This window comes from Clavelina lepadiformis, chromosome 6, assembly GCF_947623445.1.
Source record: "Clavelina lepadiformis chromosome 6, kaClaLepa1.1, whole genome shotgun sequence".
In the NCBI taxonomy this organism is placed as follows: Eukaryota; Metazoa; Chordata; class Ascidiacea; order Aplousobranchia; family Clavelinidae; genus Clavelina; species Clavelina lepadiformis.
Genome location: NC_135245.1, coordinates 7778637 through 7796185, shown reverse-complemented (window position 1 = coordinate 7796185; position 17549 = coordinate 7778637). Strand labels below are relative to the sequence as shown.

The following is a 17549-nucleotide window of genomic DNA, read 5'->3' as shown; positions in this document are numbered from 1 at the left end:
TTCCGATGTGCATTTTGGAAAAAATCCAGGAAGTTTTATTTTTTCATTTGCATTGGATATATACCAGCGATAGAATTTTTCCCATACATAACAAGAACAGTCAAGTTCGTTCCATCTAATGTCCAAGTATAAAAGTGAATTCAACATTTCTTTGTTAAAAATGTATGGGTCCAGTCGAAATATATAGTTGTGACTAAGGTCTAAGAGGTGAAGTTTTAAATGCGAAAAAAATCCAGGTTGAATAAATTTGATCTTATTATGAGCAATCATAAACTGTTCCAGAATAGACAGAAACGACAAGTTTCCGTGTAGTTCCAGAATATTATTGTAATCTAATTTTAAAACACGTAACTTGCTTGTTATTCTTAAGGGTGTAGATGGAAATTTCGTCAAGCTATTGTAGCTCATATCCAAGACTTCAAGATTATTTAAGCCGTAAAACCAGTTGTTTGGAATAGGCGAAATTATAAGACAATCACTCAGAACAAGATTTCTAAGATCGGGCATAAAGTTCAAAAGGATTTCATTCGTCAGAGTATGGCTTAAATCATTGTGTGTGATATTTAGTTTCACCACTGAGATTATCTCACATTTAGACATACTATTCCAGTGCGTTAACCATATATGAAGTATGCGATCAGGTAACCACCACCTTAAGGGGGTGTAGTACGATTTTCAGTAGTTTTAAAACGGCAACCCGGCGATTGTTACGAAGGTCGCACCCAAGACGTCACTATAGAAAAAGTACCAATGGTTCCGGTCCAGTGCGCATGTGACCTTAATCTGTGGAGGTTTGCTGTTGTTATGGCGTGTGCGGAGTGTAGGTTCAGGCTAAGGTTAACGTTTTGTGTTGGTTCAAAGTTAAGGCGTTTTGGCTGATTTTTTGGAAAAATACAAGGAAAAAAGTTGTTAAAAAGTTGAAGCATTTGGTGTGAGAATTCCAGATACGAGAATTTGCTCAAAATAATGCATTAAGTCCTTTTGTCCTACATCTCGGCGGATACAAAAACTCAGCGAGGTGACCGAGCTTGTTTAGAAGCAAATTCAAATTGAAAATTGGTACTTTGCATTGTTTTAGATAGGGCTTCGGATGGGCCTACAGACCCTGAAGGAAGTCCAACGCGCAAGTTCCGCTCTTTCAGACTAATACGCCTGTCTCTCATGTCGTCTTCGTTGCACTTCGAGACCAAGTCTGAAGTTTTCTTGCAGTACCGTGACAGCCGCTTCAAATTTGGTGAAGGAAGATCAAGGCAGCTTAAAAAAGCTTGCGCGGATCGCTGGCTTAGACCGCTGAGCATGATTCCACAGGCCAACTGAAGGTTTACTTTGCTATTGCTTTGCCACATACTACGATTTTCCTGCCCAGAGACTTTATCAAAAGTGGCGAAACTCTGACTAACAAAGTCACAACAAAGGCATTTAAATTTAACAATCGAACCACAACCACGAATTTCTTCCCAGTCCCCTTTGAATTTTGCGTCGCAAAAAGGCGACTGACAATTGTGTCCGTTGCAGATGTCTGAAAGAATCTCTTCCAAACGTGCACAACTCAATATTCGATTTCCAACGAAGCTCTCTGTTCCTTCGTTTGCATCCGCCAACTGCTCTATCAGACTTTCCTCCTTGACTAGAGGTCGTAAAACATGGTGACCCAAAATGTCACCCGTGTTAGGATGTTTCAGCGAGATCATCTCTGAATCTAGCATTTTGGATATTTCTTTAGTTTAAACGCACTTAAACGTTATAAAAAAAACAGGCTTTGCTACTTTTTGGATTCAAATTTGGTAGGGTCAAAGCTCATTTGGTATACCAAACTGCTTTAATTAATACAACTACAGCAGCAGCAATATTCATGATACCATTTTATTACAGACTTTCTTACCTGATGGCCTTTTCCATTTCAGTTTCGACTCAGCTGAGCTACGTGGAACTGACTCCTTTCTTTCATAAAAGCGGTGACCCTTGGAGAACCTATGTCGCTTAGGATGTTTCCGAAATGGCATTTTGACCCTCGCTTGTAAGTGAAATTTTGATATAAAAACATTTTGTGCGAAATGGTTGTTTTGTCGTTGTTGTTTTCTGGCCCCATGGGGATAATTGCTTGTATTTGCTTCACTGGCTATCAGCTGGTGCGTAGTCGATGTCTGCAGCAATGCCTTTGTCCAGGTTATTACTAGCCTTACGTGAGGTTGTATCTTTTGCGATTAGCGTAATTTCTTTTCCCGCCGAAAACGCTAGGTTGCGAAGAAAGAACATAATATTTCTTCGCTGGCGTTTGTCTCATGCCGGTTTTCTTGCGATATTTCTTTGTTAGACTGTCGCCAATATCTCTGCGGAAGTTGCTTTCAAATTGTTTTAACTTTCGGTTTGTTGAGCGCATCCGCAGAGTCCCTGTATAACGTGATAAAATAAGTTGATTTTTGCGCCATCTAGCGGCAAACGATTTTTTTGCGTTTCGATTGGAGATTCTGATCTTTGGGACAACGATGGCGGCAATCGCACGCATAATGCCTATTTACTGTCTTTAAAGCGAAAAAGGGTTGTACGTGATAACCAAGTCAACTTGACAATTTGCCTTTGAAGGGGGTGTAGTACGATTTTCAGTAGTTTTAAAACGGCAACCCGGCGATTGTTACGAAGGTCGCACCCAAGACGTCACTATAGAAAAAGTACCAATGGTTCCGGTCCAGTGCGCATGTGACCTTAATCTGTGGAGGTTTGCTGTTGTTATGGCGTGTGCGGAGTGTAGGTTCAGGCTAAGGTTAACGTTTTGTGTTGGTTCAAAGTTAAGGCGTTTTGGCTGATTTTTTGGAAAAATACAAGGAAAAAAGTTGTTAAAAAGTTGAAGCATTTGGTGTGAGAATTCCAGATACGAGAATTTGCTCAAAATAATGCATTAAGTCCTTTTGTCCTACATCTCGGCGGATACAAAAACTCAGCGAGGTGACCGAGCTTGTTTAGAAGCAAATTCAAATTGAAAATTGGTACTTTGCATTGTTTTAGATAGGGCTTCGGATGGGCCTACAGACCCTGAAGGAAGTCCAACGCGCAAGTTCCGCTCTTTCAGACTAATACGCCTGTCTCTCATGTCGTCTTCGTTGCACTTCGAGACCAAGTCTGAAGTTTTCTTGCAGTACCGTGACAGCCGCTTCAAATTTGGTGAAGGAAGATCAAGGCAGCTTAAAAAAGCTTGCGCGGATCGCTGGCTTAGACCGCTGAGCATGATTCCACAGGCCAACTGAAGGTTTACTTTGCTATTGCTTTGCCACATACTACGATTTTCCTGCCCAGAGACTTTATCAAAAGTGGCGAAACTCTGACTAACAAAGTCACAACAAAGGCATTTAAATTTAACAATCGAACCACAACCACGAATTTCTTCCCAGTCCCCTTTGAATTTTGCGTCGCAAAAAGGCGACTGACAATTGTGTCCGTTGCAGATGTCTGAAAGAATCTCTTCCAAACGTGCACAACTCAATATTCGATTTCCAACGAAGCTCTCTGTTCCTTCGTTTGCATCCGCCAACTGCTCTATCAGACTTTCCTCCTTGACTAGAGGTCGTAAAACATGGTGACCCAAAATGTCACCCGTGTTAGGATGTTTCAGCGAGATCATCTCTGAATCTAGCATTTTGGATATTTCTTTAGTTTAAACGCACTTAAACGTTATAAAAAAAACAGGCTTTGCTACTTTTTGGATTCAAATTTGGTAGGGTCAAAGCTCATTTGGTATACCAAACTGCTTTAATTAATACAACTACAGCAGCAGCAATATTCATGATACCATTTTATTACAGACTTTCTTACCTGATGGCCTTTTCCATTTCAGTTTCGACTCAGCTGAGCTACGTGGAACTGACTCCTTTCTTTCATAAAAGCGGTGACCCTTGGAGAACCTATGTCGCTTAGGATGTTTCCGAAATGGCATTTTGACCCTCGCTTGTAAGTGAAATTTTGATATAAAAACATTTTGTGCGAAATGGTTGTTTTGTCGTTGTTGTTTTCTGGCCCCATGGGGATAATTGCTTGTATTTGCTTCACTGGCTATCAGCTGGTGCGTAGTCGATGTCTGCAGCAATGCCTTTGTCCAGGTTATTACTAGCCTTACGTGAGGTTGTATCTTTTGCGATTAGCGTAATTTCTTTTCCCGCCGAAAACGCTAGGTTGCGAAGAAAGAACATAATATTTCTTCGCTGGCGTTTGTCTCATGCCGGTTTTCTTGCGATATTTCTTTGTTAGACTGTCGCCAATATCTCTGCGGAAGTTGCTTTCAAATTGTTTTAACTTTCGGTTTGTTGAGCGCATCCGCAGAGTCCCTGTATAACGTGATAAAATAAGTTGATTTTTGCGCCATCTAGCGGCAAACGATTTTTTTGCGTTTCGATTGGAGATTCTGATCTTTGGGACAACGATGGCGGCAATCGCACGCATAATGCCTATTTACTGTCTTTAAAGCGAAAAAGGGTTGTACGTGATAACCAAGTCAACTTGACAATTTGCCTTTGAAGGGGGTGTAGTACGATTTTCAGTAGTTTTAAAACGGCAACCCGGCGATTGTTACGAAGGTCGCACCCAAGACGTCACTATAGAAAAAGTACCAATGGTTCCGGTCCAGTGCGCATGTGACCTTAATCTGTGGAGGTTTGCTGTTGTTATGGCGTGTGCGGAGTGTAGGTTCAGGCTAAGGTTAACGTTTTGTGTTGGTTCAAAGTTAAGGCGTTTTGGCTGATTTTTTGGAAAAATACAAGGAAAAAAGTTGTTAAAAAGTTGAAGCATTTGGTGTGAGAATTCCAGATACGAGAATTTGCTCAAAATAATGCATTAAGTCCTTTTGTCCTACATCTCGGCGGATACAAAAACTCAGCGAGGTGACCGAGCTTGTTTAGAAGCAAATTCAAATTGAAAATTGGTACTTTGCATTGTTTTAGATAGGGCTTCGGATGGGCCTACAGACCCTGAAGGAAGTCCAACGCGCAAGTTCCGCTCTTTCAGACTAATACGCCTGTCTCTCATGTCGTCTTCGTTGCACTTCGAGACCAAGTCTGAAGTTTTCTTGCAGTACCGTGACAGCCGCTTCAAATTTGGTGAAGGAAGATCAAGGCAGCTTAAAAAAGCTTGCGCGGATCGCTGGCTTAGACCGCTGAGCATGATTCCACAGGCCAACTGAAGGTTTACTTTGCTATTGCTTTGCCACATACTACGATTTTCCTGCCCAGAGACTTTATCAAAAGTGGCGAAACTCTGACTAACAAAGTCACAACAAAGGCATTTAAATTTAACAATCGAACCACAACCACGAATTTCTTCCCAGTCCCCTTTGAATTTTGCGTCGCAAAAAGGCGACTGACAATTGTGTCCGTTGCAGATGTCTGAAAGAATCTCTTCCAAACGTGCACAACTCAATATTCGATTTCCAACGAAGCTCTCTGTTCCTTCGTTTGCATCCGCCAACTGCTCTATCAGACTTTCCTCCTTGACTAGAGGTCGTAAAACATGGTGACCCAAAATGTCACCCGTGTTAGGATGTTTCAGCGAGATCATCTCTGAATCTAGCATTTTGGATATTTCTTTAGTTTAAACGCACTTAAACGTTATAAAAAAAACAGGCTTTGCTACTTTTTGGATTCAAATTTGGTAGGGTCAAAGCTCATTTGGTATACCAAACTGCTTTAATTAATACAACTACAGCAGCAGCAATATTCATGATACCATTTTATTACAGACTTTCTTACCTGATGGCCTTTTCCATTTCAGTTTCGACTCAGCTGAGCTACGTGGAACTGACTCCTTTCTTTCATAAAAGCGGTGACCCTTGGAGAACCTATGTCGCTTAGGATGTTTCCGAAATGGCATTTTGACCCTCGCTTGTAAGTGAAATTTTGATATAAAAACATTTTGTGCGAAATGGTTGTTTTGTCGTTGTTGTTTTCTGGCCCCATGGGGATAATTGCTTGTATTTGCTTCACTGGCTATCAGCTGGTGCGTAGTCGATGTCTGCAGCAATGCCTTTGTCCAGGTTATTACTAGCCTTACGTGAGGTTGTATCTTTTGCGATTAGCGTAATTTCTTTTCCCGCCGAAAACGCTAGGTTGCGAAGAAAGAACATAATATTTCTTCGCTGGCGTTTGTCTCATGCCGGTTTTCTTGCGATATTTCTTTGTTAGACTGTCGCCAATATCTCTGCGGAAGTTGCTTTCAAATTGTTTTAACTTTCGGTTTGTTGAGCGCATCCGCAGAGTCCCTGTATAACGTGATAAAATAAGTTGATTTTTGCGCCATCTAGCGGCAAACGATTTTTTTGCGTTTCGATTGGAGATTCTGATCTTTGGGACAACGATGGCGGCAATCGCACGCATAATGCCTATTTACTGTCTTTAAAGCGAAAAAGGGTTGTACGTGATAACCAAGTCAACTTGACAATTTGCCTTTGAAGGGGGTGTAGTACGATTTTCAGTAGTTTTAAAACGGCAACCCGGCGATTGTTACGAAGGTCGCACCCAAGACGTCACTATAGAAAAAGTACCAATGGTTCCGGTCCAGTGCGCATGTGACCTTAATCTGTGGAGGTTTGCTGTTGTTATGGCGTGTGCGGAGTGTAGGTTCAGGCTAAGGTTAACGTTTTGTGTTGGTTCAAAGTTAAGGCGTTTTGGCTGATTTTTTGGAAAAATACAAGGAAAAAAGTTGTTAAAAAGTTGAAGCATTTGGTGTGAGAATTCCAGATACGAGAATTTGCTCAAAATAATGCATTAAGTCCTTTTGTCCTACATCTCGGCGGATACAAAAACTCAGCGAGGTGACCGAGCTTGTTTAGAAGCAAATTCAAATTGAAAATTGGTACTTTGCATTGTTTTAGATAGGGCTTCGGATGGGCCTACAGACCCTGAAGGAAGTCCAACGCGCAAGTTCCGCTCTTTCAGACTAATACGCCTGTCTCTCATGTCGTCTTCGTTGCACTTCGAGACCAAGTCTGAAGTTTTCTTGCAGTACCGTGACAGCCGCTTCAAATTTGGTGAAGGAAGATCAAGGCAGCTTAAAAAAGCTTGCGCGGATCGCTGGCTTAGACCGCTGAGCATGATTCCACAGGCCAACTGAAGGTTTACTTTGCTATTGCTTTGCCACATACTACGATTTTCCTGCCCAGAGACTTTATCAAAAGTGGCGAAACTCTGACTAACAAAGTCACAACAAAGGCATTTAAATTTAACAATCGAACCACAACCACGAATTTCTTCCCAGTCCCCTTTGAATTTTGCGTCGCAAAAAGGCGACTGACAATTGTGTCCGTTGCAGATGTCTGAAAGAATCTCTTCCAAACGTGCACAACTCAATATTCGATTTCCAACGAAGCTCTCTGTTCCTTCGTTTGCATCCGCCAACTGCTCTATCAGACTTTCCTCCTTGACTAGAGGTCGTAAAACATGGTGACCCAAAATGTCACCCGTGTTAGGATGTTTCAGCGAGATCATCTCTGAATCTAGCATTTTGGATATTTCTTTAGTTTAAACGCACTTAAACGTTATAAAAAAAACAGGCTTTGCTACTTTTTGGATTCAAATTTGGTAGGGTCAAAGCTCATTTGGTATACCAAACTGCTTTAATTAATACAACTACAGCAGCAGCAATATTCATGATACCATTTTATTACAGACTTTCTTACCTGATGGCCTTTTCCATTTCAGTTTCGACTCAGCTGAGCTACGTGGAACTGACTCCTTTCTTTCATAAAAGCGGTGACCCTTGGAGAACCTATGTCGCTTAGGATGTTTCCGAAATGGCATTTTGACCCTCGCTTGTAAGTGAAATTTTGATATAAAAACATTTTGTGCGAAATGGTTGTTTTGTCGTTGTTGTTTTCTGGCCCCATGGGGATAATTGCTTGTATTTGCTTCACTGGCTATCAGCTGGTGCGTAGTCGATGTCTGCAGCAATGCCTTTGTCCAGGTTATTACTAGCCTTACGTGAGGTTGTATCTTTTGCGATTAGCGTAATTTCTTTTCCCGCCGAAAACGCTAGGTTGCGAAGAAAGAACATAATATTTCTTCGCTGGCGTTTGTCTCATGCCGGTTTTCTTGCGATATTTCTTTGTTAGACTGTCGCCAATATCTCTGCGGAAGTTGCTTTCAAATTGTTTTAACTTTCGGTTTGTTGAGCGCATCCGCAGAGTCCCTGTATAACGTGATAAAATAAGTTGATTTTTGCGCCATCTAGCGGCAAACGATTTTTTTGCGTTTCGATTGGAGATTCTGATCTTTGGGACAACGATGGCGGCAATCGCACGCATAATGCCTATTTACTGTCTTTAAAGCGAAAAAGGGTTGTACGTGATAACCAAGTCAACTTGACAATTTGCCTTTGAAGGGGGTGTAGTACGATTTTCAGTAGTTTTAAAACGGCAACCCGGCGATTGTTACGAAGGTCGCACCCAAGACGTCACTATAGAAAAAGTACCAATGGTTCCGGTCCAGTGCGCATGTGACCTTAATCTGTGGAGGTTTGCTGTTGTTATGGCGTGTGCGGAGTGTAGGTTCAGGCTAAGGTTAACGTTTTGTGTTGGTTCAAAGTTAAGGCGTTTTGGCTGATTTTTTGGAAAAATACAAGGAAAAAAGTTGTTAAAAAGTTGAAGCATTTGGTGTGAGAATTCCAGATACGAGAATTTGCTCAAAATAATGCATTAAGTCCTTTTGTCCTACATCTCGGCGGATACAAAAACTCAGCGAGGTGACCGAGCTTGTTTAGAAGCAAATTCAAATTGAAAATTGGTACTTTGCATTGTTTTAGATAGGGCTTCGGATGGGCCTACAGACCCTGAAGGAAGTCCAACGCGCAAGTTCCGCTCTTTCAGACTAATACGCCTGTCTCTCATGTCGTCTTCGTTGCACTTCGAGACCAAGTCTGAAGTTTTCTTGCAGTACCGTGACAGCCGCTTCAAATTTGGTGAAGGAAGATCAAGGCAGCTTAAAAAAGCTTGCGCGGATCGCTGGCTTAGACCGCTGAGCATGATTCCACAGGCCAACTGAAGGTTTACTTTGCTATTGCTTTGCCACATACTACGATTTTCCTGCCCAGAGACTTTATCAAAAGTGGCGAAACTCTGACTAACAAAGTCACAACAAAGGCATTTAAATTTAACAATCGAACCACAACCACGAATTTCTTCCCAGTCCCCTTTGAATTTTGCGTCGCAAAAAGGCGACTGACAATTGTGTCCGTTGCAGATGTCTGAAAGAATCTCTTCCAAACGTGCACAACTCAATATTCGATTTCCAACGAAGCTCTCTGTTCCTTCGTTTGCATCCGCCAACTGCTCTATCAGACTTTCCTCCTTGACTAGAGGTCGTAAAACATGGTGACCCAAAATGTCACCCGTGTTAGGATGTTTCAGCGAGATCATCTCTGAATCTAGCATTTTGGATATTTCTTTAGTTTAAACGCACTTAAACGTTATAAAAAAAACAGGCTTTGCTACTTTTTGGATTCAAATTTGGTAGGGTCAAAGCTCATTTGGTATACCAAACTGCTTTAATTAATACAACTACAGCAGCAGCAATATTCATGATACCATTTTATTACAGACTTTCTTACCTGATGGCCTTTTCCATTTCAGTTTCGACTCAGCTGAGCTACGTGGAACTGACTCCTTTCTTTCATAAAAGCGGTGACCCTTGGAGAACCTATGTCGCTTAGGATGTTTCCGAAATGGCATTTTGACCCTCGCTTGTAAGTGAAATTTTGATATAAAAACATTTTGTGCGAAATGGTTGTTTTGTCGTTGTTGTTTTCTGGCCCCATGGGGATAATTGCTTGTATTTGCTTCACTGGCTATCAGCTGGTGCGTAGTCGATGTCTGCAGCAATGCCTTTGTCCAGGTTATTACTAGCCTTACGTGAGGTTGTATCTTTTGCGATTAGCGTAATTTCTTTTCCCGCCGAAAACGCTAGGTTGCGAAGAAAGAACATAATATTTCTTCGCTGGCGTTTGTCTCATGCCGGTTTTCTTGCGATATTTCTTTGTTAGACTGTCGCCAATATCTCTGCGGAAGTTGCTTTCAAATTGTTTTAACTTTCGGTTTGTTGAGCGCATCCGCAGAGTCCCTGTATAACGTGATAAAATAAGTTGATTTTTGCGCCATCTAGCGGCAAACGATTTTTTTGCGTTTCGATTGGAGATTCTGATCTTTGGGACAACGATGGCGGCAATCGCACGCATAATGCCTATTTACTGTCTTTAAAGCGAAAAAGGGTTGTACGTGATAACCAAGTCAACTTGACAATTTGCCTTTGAAGGGGGTGTAGTACGATTTTCAGTAGTTTTAAAACGGCAACCCGGCGATTGTTACGAAGGTCGCACCCAAGACGTCACTATAGAAAAAGTACCAATGGTTCCGGTCCAGTGCGCATGTGACCTTAATCTGTGGAGGTTTGCTGTTGTTATGGCGTGTGCGGAGTGTAGGTTCAGGCTAAGGTTAACGTTTTGTGTTGGTTCAAAGTTAAGGCGTTTTGGCTGATTTTTTGGAAAAATACAAGGAAAAAAGTTGTTAAAAAGTTGAAGCATTTGGTGTGAGAATTCCAGATACGAGAATTTGCTCAAAATAATGCATTAAGTCCTTTTGTCCTACATCTCGGCGGATACAAAAACTCAGCGAGGTGACCGAGCTTGTTTAGAAGCAAATTCAAATTGAAAATTGGTACTTTGCATTGTTTTAGATAGGGCTTCGGATGGGCCTACAGACCCTGAAGGAAGTCCAACGCGCAAGTTCCGCTCTTTCAGACTAATACGCCTGTCTCTCATGTCGTCTTCGTTGCACTTCGAGACCAAGTCTGAAGTTTTCTTGCAGTACCGTGACAGCCGCTTCAAATTTGGTGAAGGAAGATCAAGGCAGCTTAAAAAAGCTTGCGCGGATCGCTGGCTTAGACCGCTGAGCATGATTCCACAGGCCAACTGAAGGTTTACTTTGCTATTGCTTTGCCACATACTACGATTTTCCTGCCCAGAGACTTTATCAAAAGTGGCGAAACTCTGACTAACAAAGTCACAACAAAGGCATTTAAATTTAACAATCGAACCACAACCACGAATTTCTTCCCAGTCCCCTTTGAATTTTGCGTCGCAAAAAGGCGACTGACAATTGTGTCCGTTGCAGATGTCTGAAAGAATCTCTTCCAAACGTGCACAACTCAATATTCGATTTCCAACGAAGCTCTCTGTTCCTTCGTTTGCATCCGCCAACTGCTCTATCAGACTTTCCTCCTTGACTAGAGGTCGTAAAACATGGTGACCCAAAATGTCACCCGTGTTAGGATGTTTCAGCGAGATCATCTCTGAATCTAGCATTTTGGATATTTCTTTAGTTTAAACGCACTTAAACGTTATAAAAAAAACAGGCTTTGCTACTTTTTGGATTCAAATTTGGTAGGGTCAAAGCTCATTTGGTATACCAAACTGCTTTAATTAATACAACTACAGCAGCAGCAATATTCATGATACCATTTTATTACAGACTTTCTTACCTGATGGCCTTTTCCATTTCAGTTTCGACTCAGCTGAGCTACGTGGAACTGACTCCTTTCTTTCATAAAAGCGGTGACCCTTGGAGAACCTATGTCGCTTAGGATGTTTCCGAAATGGCATTTTGACCCTCGCTTGTAAGTGAAATTTTGATATAAAAACATTTTGTGCGAAATGGTTGTTTTGTCGTTGTTGTTTTCTGGCCCCATGGGGATAATTGCTTGTATTTGCTTCACTGGCTATCAGCTGGTGCGTAGTCGATGTCTGCAGCAATGCCTTTGTCCAGGTTATTACTAGCCTTACGTGAGGTTGTATCTTTTGCGATTAGCGTAATTTCTTTTCCCGCCGAAAACGCTAGGTTGCGAAGAAAGAACATAATATTTCTTCGCTGGCGTTTGTCTCATGCCGGTTTTCTTGCGATATTTCTTTGTTAGACTGTCGCCAATATCTCTGCGGAAGTTGCTTTCAAATTGTTTTAACTTTCGGTTTGTTGAGCGCATCCGCAGAGTCCCTGTATAACGTGATAAAATAAGTTGATTTTTGCGCCATCTAGCGGCAAACGATTTTTTTGCGTTTCGATTGGAGATTCTGATCTTTGGGACAACGATGGCGGCAATCGCACGCATAATGCCTATTTACTGTCTTTAAAGCGAAAAAGGGTTGTACGTGATAACCAAGTCAACTTGACAATTTGCCTTTGAAGGGGGTGTAGTACGATTTTCAGTAGTTTTAAAACGGCAACCCGGCGATTGTTACGAAGGTCGCACCCAAGACGTCACTATAGAAAAAGTACCAATGGTTCCGGTCCAGTGCGCATGTGACCTTAATCTGTGGAGGTTTGCTGTTGTTATGGCGTGTGCGGAGTGTAGGTTCAGGCTAAGGTTAACGTTTTGTGTTGGTTCAAAGTTAAGGCGTTTTGGCTGATTTTTTGGAAAAATACAAGGAAAAAAGTTGTTAAAAAGTTGAAGCATTTGGTGTGAGAATTCCAGATACGAGAATTTGCTCAAAATAATGCATTAAGTCCTTTTGTCCTACATCTCGGCGGATACAAAAACTCAGCGAGGTGACCGAGCTTGTTTAGAAGCAAATTCAAATTGAAAATTGGTACTTTGCATTGTTTTAGATAGGGCTTCGGATGGGCCTACAGACCCTGAAGGAAGTCCAACGCGCAAGTTCCGCTCTTTCAGACTAATACGCCTGTCTCTCATGTCGTCTTCGTTGCACTTCGAGACCAAGTCTGAAGTTTTCTTGCAGTACCGTGACAGCCGCTTCAAATTTGGTGAAGGAAGATCAAGGCAGCTTAAAAAAGCTTGCGCGGATCGCTGGCTTAGACCGCTGAGCATGATTCCACAGGCCAACTGAAGGTTTACTTTGCTATTGCTTTGCCACATACTACGATTTTCCTGCCCAGAGACTTTATCAAAAGTGGCGAAACTCTGACTAACAAAGTCACAACAAAGGCATTTAAATTTAACAATCGAACCACAACCACGAATTTCTTCCCAGTCCCCTTTGAATTTTGCGTCGCAAAAAGGCGACTGACAATTGTGTCCGTTGCAGATGTCTGAAAGAATCTCTTCCAAACGTGCACAACTCAATATTCGATTTCCAACGAAGCTCTCTGTTCCTTCGTTTGCATCCGCCAACTGCTCTATCAGACTTTCCTCCTTGACTAGAGGTCGTAAAACATGGTGACCCAAAATGTCACCCGTGTTAGGATGTTTCAGCGAGATCATCTCTGAATCTAGCATTTTGGATATTTCTTTAGTTTAAACGCACTTAAACGTTATAAAAAAAACAGGCTTTGCTACTTTTTGGATTCAAATTTGGTAGGGTCAAAGCTCATTTGGTATACCAAACTGCTTTAATTAATACAACTACAGCAGCAGCAATATTCATGATACCATTTTATTACAGACTTTCTTACCTGATGGCCTTTTCCATTTCAGTTTCGACTCAGCTGAGCTACGTGGAACTGACTCCTTTCTTTCATAAAAGCGGTGACCCTTGGAGAACCTATGTCGCTTAGGATGTTTCCGAAATGGCATTTTGACCCTCGCTTGTAAGTGAAATTTTGATATAAAAACATTTTGTGCGAAATGGTTGTTTTGTCGTTGTTGTTTTCTGGCCCCATGGGGATAATTGCTTGTATTTGCTTCACTGGCTATCAGCTGGTGCGTAGTCGATGTCTGCAGCAATGCCTTTGTCCAGGTTATTACTAGCCTTACGTGAGGTTGTATCTTTTGCGATTAGCGTAATTTCTTTTCCCGCCGAAAACGCTAGGTTGCGAAGAAAGAACATAATATTTCTTCGCTGGCGTTTGTCTCATGCCGGTTTTCTTGCGATATTTCTTTGTTAGACTGTCGCCAATATCTCTGCGGAAGTTGCTTTCAAATTGTTTTAACTTTCGGTTTGTTGAGCGCATCCGCAGAGTCCCTGTATAACGTGATAAAATAAGTTGATTTTTGCGCCATCTAGCGGCAAACGATTTTTTTGCGTTTCGATTGGAGATTCTGATCTTTGGGACAACGATGGCGGCAATCGCACGCATAATGCCTATTTACTGTCTTTAAAGCGAAAAAGGGTTGTACGTGATAACCAAGTCAACTTGACAATTTGCCTTTGAAGGGGGTGTAGTACGATTTTCAGTAGTTTTAAAACGGCAACCCGGCGATTGTTACGAAGGTCGCACCCAAGACGTCACTATAGAAAAAGTACCAATGGTTCCGGTCCAGTGCGCATGTGACCTTAATCTGTGGAGGTTTGCTGTTGTTATGGCGTGTGCGGAGTGTAGGTTCAGGCTAAGGTTAACGTTTTGTGTTGGTTCAAAGTTAAGGCGTTTTGGCTGATTTTTTGGAAAAATACAAGGAAAAAAGTTGTTAAAAAGTTGAAGCATTTGGTGTGAGAATTCCAGATACGAGAATTTGCTCAAAATAATGCATTAAGTCCTTTTGTCCTACATCTCGGCGGATACAAAAACTCAGCGAGGTGACCGAGCTTGTTTAGAAGCAAATTCAAATTGAAAATTGGTACTTTGCATTGTTTTAGATAGGGCTTCGGATGGGCCTACAGACCCTGAAGGAAGTCCAACGCGCAAGTTCCGCTCTTTCAGACTAATACGCCTGTCTCTCATGTCGTCTTCGTTGCACTTCGAGACCAAGTCTGAAGTTTTCTTGCAGTACCGTGACAGCCGCTTCAAATTTGGTGAAGGAAGATCAAGGCAGCTTAAAAAAGCTTGCGCGGATCGCTGGCTTAGACCGCTGAGCATGATTCCACAGGCCAACTGAAGGTTTACTTTGCTATTGCTTTGCCACATACTACGATTTTCCTGCCCAGAGACTTTATCAAAAGTGGCGAAACTCTGACTAACAAAGTCACAACAAAGGCATTTAAATTTAACAATCGAACCACAACCACGAATTTCTTCCCAGTCCCCTTTGAATTTTGCGTCGCAAAAAGGCGACTGACAATTGTGTCCGTTGCAGATGTCTGAAAGAATCTCTTCCAAACGTGCACAACTCAATATTCGATTTCCAACGAAGCTCTCTGTTCCTTCGTTTGCATCCGCCAACTGCTCTATCAGACTTTCCTCCTTGACTAGAGGTCGTAAAACATGGTGACCCAAAATGTCACCCGTGTTAGGATGTTTCAGCGAGATCATCTCTGAATCTAGCATTTTGGATATTTCTTTAGTTTAAACGCACTTAAACGTTATAAAAAAAACAGGCTTTGCTACTTTTTGGATTCAAATTTGGTAGGGTCAAAGCTCATTTGGTATACCAAACTGCTTTAATTAATACAACTACAGCAGCAGCAATATTCATGATACCATTTTATTACAGACTTTCTTACCTGATGGCCTTTTCCATTTCAGTTTCGACTCAGCTGAGCTACGTGGAACTGACTCCTTTCTTTCATAAAAGCGGTGACCCTTGGAGAACCTATGTCGCTTAGGATGTTTCCGAAATGGCATTTTGACCCTCGCTTGTAAGTGAAATTTTGATATAAAAACATTTTGTGCGAAATGGTTGTTTTGTCGTTGTTGTTTTCTGGCCCCATGGGGATAATTGCTTGTATTTGCTTCACTGGCTATCAGCTGGTGCGTAGTCGATGTCTGCAGCAATGCCTTTGTCCAGGTTATTACTAGCCTTACGTGAGGTTGTATCTTTTGCGATTAGCGTAATTTCTTTTCCCGCCGAAAACGCTAGGTTGCGAAGAAAGAACATAATATTTCTTCGCTGGCGTTTGTCTCATGCCGGTTTTCTTGCGATATTTCTTTGTTAGACTGTCGCCAATATCTCTGCGGAAGTTGCTTTCAAATTGTTTTAACTTTCGGTTTGTTGAGCGCATCCGCAGAGTCCCTGTATAACGTGATAAAATAAGTTGATTTTTGCGCCATCTAGCGGCAAACGATTTTTTTGCGTTTCGATTGGAGATTCTGATCTTTGGGACAACGATGGCGGCAATCGCACGCATAATGCCTATTTACTGTCTTTAAAGCGAAAAAGGGTTGTACGTGATAACCAAGTCAACTTGACAATTTGCCTTTGAAGGGGGTGTAGTACGATTTTCAGTAGTTTTAAAACGGCAACCCGGCGATTGTTACGAAGGTCGCACCCAAGACGTCACTATAGAAAAAGTACCAATGGTTCCGGTCCAGTGCGCATGTGACCTTAATCTGTGGAGGTTTGCTGTTGTTATGGCGTGTGCGGAGTGTAGGTTCAGGCTAAGGTTAACGTTTTGTGTTGGTTCAAAGTTAAGGCGTTTTGGCTGATTTTTTGGAAAAATACAAGGAAAAAAGTTGTTAAAAAGTTGAAGCATTTGGTGTGAGAATTCCAGATACGAGAATTTGCTCAAAATAATGCATTAAGTCCTTTTGTCCTACATCTCGGCGGATACAAAAACTCAGCGAGGTGACCGAGCTTGTTTAGAAGCAAATTCAAATTGAAAATTGGTACTTTGCATTGTTTTAGATAGGGCTTCGGATGGGCCTACAGACCCTTAACCTGACTTGGGTCGAGGGGTTAAAGTGACACAGGAACGTGAAATCGTGAGTAGCATACATGTTTCCGCTGATCAAATCAACTTGATGCAGATTAAACAAGTTTATAAAAGCGAAAGAATCAACTTTTTGAATAGGATTGTGAATCAGATTGATGCTGCATAGATATATTAAGTGTCTCAAATCATCTGATCTTATCTCGCTCAGATAGTTGTTTGATAAATCAAGTATGGTGGTCTTTGACAATAAAAGCTCTTTTTTCGTAGATATGGTTATGATTTGGTTGTTTGAAAAATCAAGTAAACCGTTGCTGTCGCATTTCGAGTCCAGAGTTTTAAAAAGTTGGTTTTTATTATTATGTTTCGGAAAATGACCTGGAAACAAGAATCGCTCTTTCAAAACTTTTCTCTGAAAATTAACACTTTTTTCCTCATGTAAAATGTTGCCACCAAACTTCAAAACGTTATTTGAAGCTCGGATGGATTTAAGATGACGCAATCCAAACCAAGCATCGGAAGAAATGTACTGAACGTTGCAGTATGAAAAATCGATTGTGGATAGACGAGTTATATTTGATAAACTGGCAAACGATTGATTGTCGATTCCATGAAATTGTACTGAGTAATGACTTGATCCCATGGTCCTTCGGGTTCCAAATGCTATTGTTTGAAGTGAAGTCAAAGAAGCAAAACTTTGCCCCAAGCGAAGTACTTTCTCTGGTTCAACTTTTCCATGTTCGAGCACATTGTTGAAAGATAGGTCAATGTGTTGTAATTTAATTAGGTTGGTCAAGTATATTGCCTCAAATATTGTCATTTTTAAGCAATTGAAACCAAGGTCCAAAATTTCAAGATCTTGGTTGTTTTTAAACACTCCATCTCGTAAAAACATAATAAAGTTATACGAAAGATTGAGATACTTGAGCTCGATGAGTGGATCAAACACGCCGTTTTCTATAAAAAGTGTTTGAGAAGCAGCAGCACCCAGAAAAGACAAATCTAATATTTCAAAGCTTTTTGAGAATAAAAAATCATTCTTTTTC

General features: G+C 41.4%; 8 protein-coding genes across 8 annotated transcripts; all 8 read right to left on the bottom strand.

The window, feature by feature from the left end:
* Positions 1-614: 614 nt before the first annotated feature.
* LOC143463360 (uncharacterized) lies at positions 615-2459 on the bottom strand. The gene is made up of 3 exons (XM_076961827.1): positions 1883-2459; positions 1151-1699; positions 615-652 (listed from the first exon to the last, which is right to left on the bottom strand). The coding sequence occupies exons 1-3, from the start codon at positions 2001-2003 to the stop codon at positions 615-617; spliced, it is 708 nt and encodes a 235-aa protein (XP_076817942.1). The 5' UTR covers positions 2004-2459.
* Positions 2180-4384, bottom strand: LOC143463359 (uncharacterized). Its single transcript, XM_076961826.1, has 3 exons — positions 3808-4384; positions 3076-3624; positions 2180-2391 (listed from the first exon to the last, which is right to left on the bottom strand). The coding sequence occupies exons 1-3, from the start codon at positions 3926-3928 to the stop codon at positions 2180-2182; spliced, it is 882 nt and encodes a 293-aa protein (XP_076817941.1). The 5' UTR covers positions 3929-4384.
* LOC143463358 (uncharacterized) lies at positions 4105-6309 on the bottom strand. The gene is made up of 3 exons (XM_076961825.1): positions 5733-6309; positions 5001-5549; positions 4105-4316 (listed from the first exon to the last, which is right to left on the bottom strand). Exons 1-3 carry the CDS (start codon positions 5851-5853, stop codon positions 4105-4107), a joined length of 882 nt encoding a protein of 293 aa, XP_076817940.1. The 5' UTR covers positions 5854-6309.
* Positions 6030-8234, bottom strand: LOC143463357 (uncharacterized). Its single transcript, XM_076961824.1, has 3 exons — positions 7658-8234; positions 6926-7474; positions 6030-6241 (listed from the first exon to the last, which is right to left on the bottom strand). The coding sequence occupies exons 1-3, from the start codon at positions 7776-7778 to the stop codon at positions 6030-6032; spliced, it is 882 nt and encodes a 293-aa protein (XP_076817939.1). The 5' UTR covers positions 7779-8234.
* On the bottom strand, positions 7955-10159 carry LOC143463356 (uncharacterized). Its single transcript, XM_076961823.1, has 3 exons — positions 9583-10159; positions 8851-9399; positions 7955-8166 (listed from the first exon to the last, which is right to left on the bottom strand). The coding sequence occupies exons 1-3, from the start codon at positions 9701-9703 to the stop codon at positions 7955-7957; spliced, it is 882 nt and encodes a 293-aa protein (XP_076817938.1). The 5' UTR covers positions 9704-10159.
* On the bottom strand, positions 9880-12084 carry LOC143463355 (uncharacterized). Its single transcript, XM_076961821.1, has 3 exons — positions 11508-12084; positions 10776-11324; positions 9880-10091 (listed from the first exon to the last, which is right to left on the bottom strand). Exons 1-3 carry the CDS (start codon positions 11626-11628, stop codon positions 9880-9882), a joined length of 882 nt encoding a protein of 293 aa, XP_076817936.1. The 5' UTR covers positions 11629-12084.
* Positions 11805-14009, bottom strand: LOC143463354 (uncharacterized). Its single transcript, XM_076961820.1, has 3 exons — positions 13433-14009; positions 12701-13249; positions 11805-12016 (listed from the first exon to the last, which is right to left on the bottom strand). The coding sequence occupies exons 1-3, from the start codon at positions 13551-13553 to the stop codon at positions 11805-11807; spliced, it is 882 nt and encodes a 293-aa protein (XP_076817935.1). The 5' UTR covers positions 13554-14009.
* LOC143463353 (uncharacterized) lies at positions 13730-15934 on the bottom strand. Its single transcript, XM_076961819.1, has 3 exons — positions 15358-15934; positions 14626-15174; positions 13730-13941 (listed from the first exon to the last, which is right to left on the bottom strand). Exons 1-3 carry the CDS (start codon positions 15476-15478, stop codon positions 13730-13732), a joined length of 882 nt encoding a protein of 293 aa, XP_076817934.1. The 5' UTR covers positions 15479-15934.
* Between the last annotated feature and the right edge of the window lie 1615 nt (positions 15935-17549).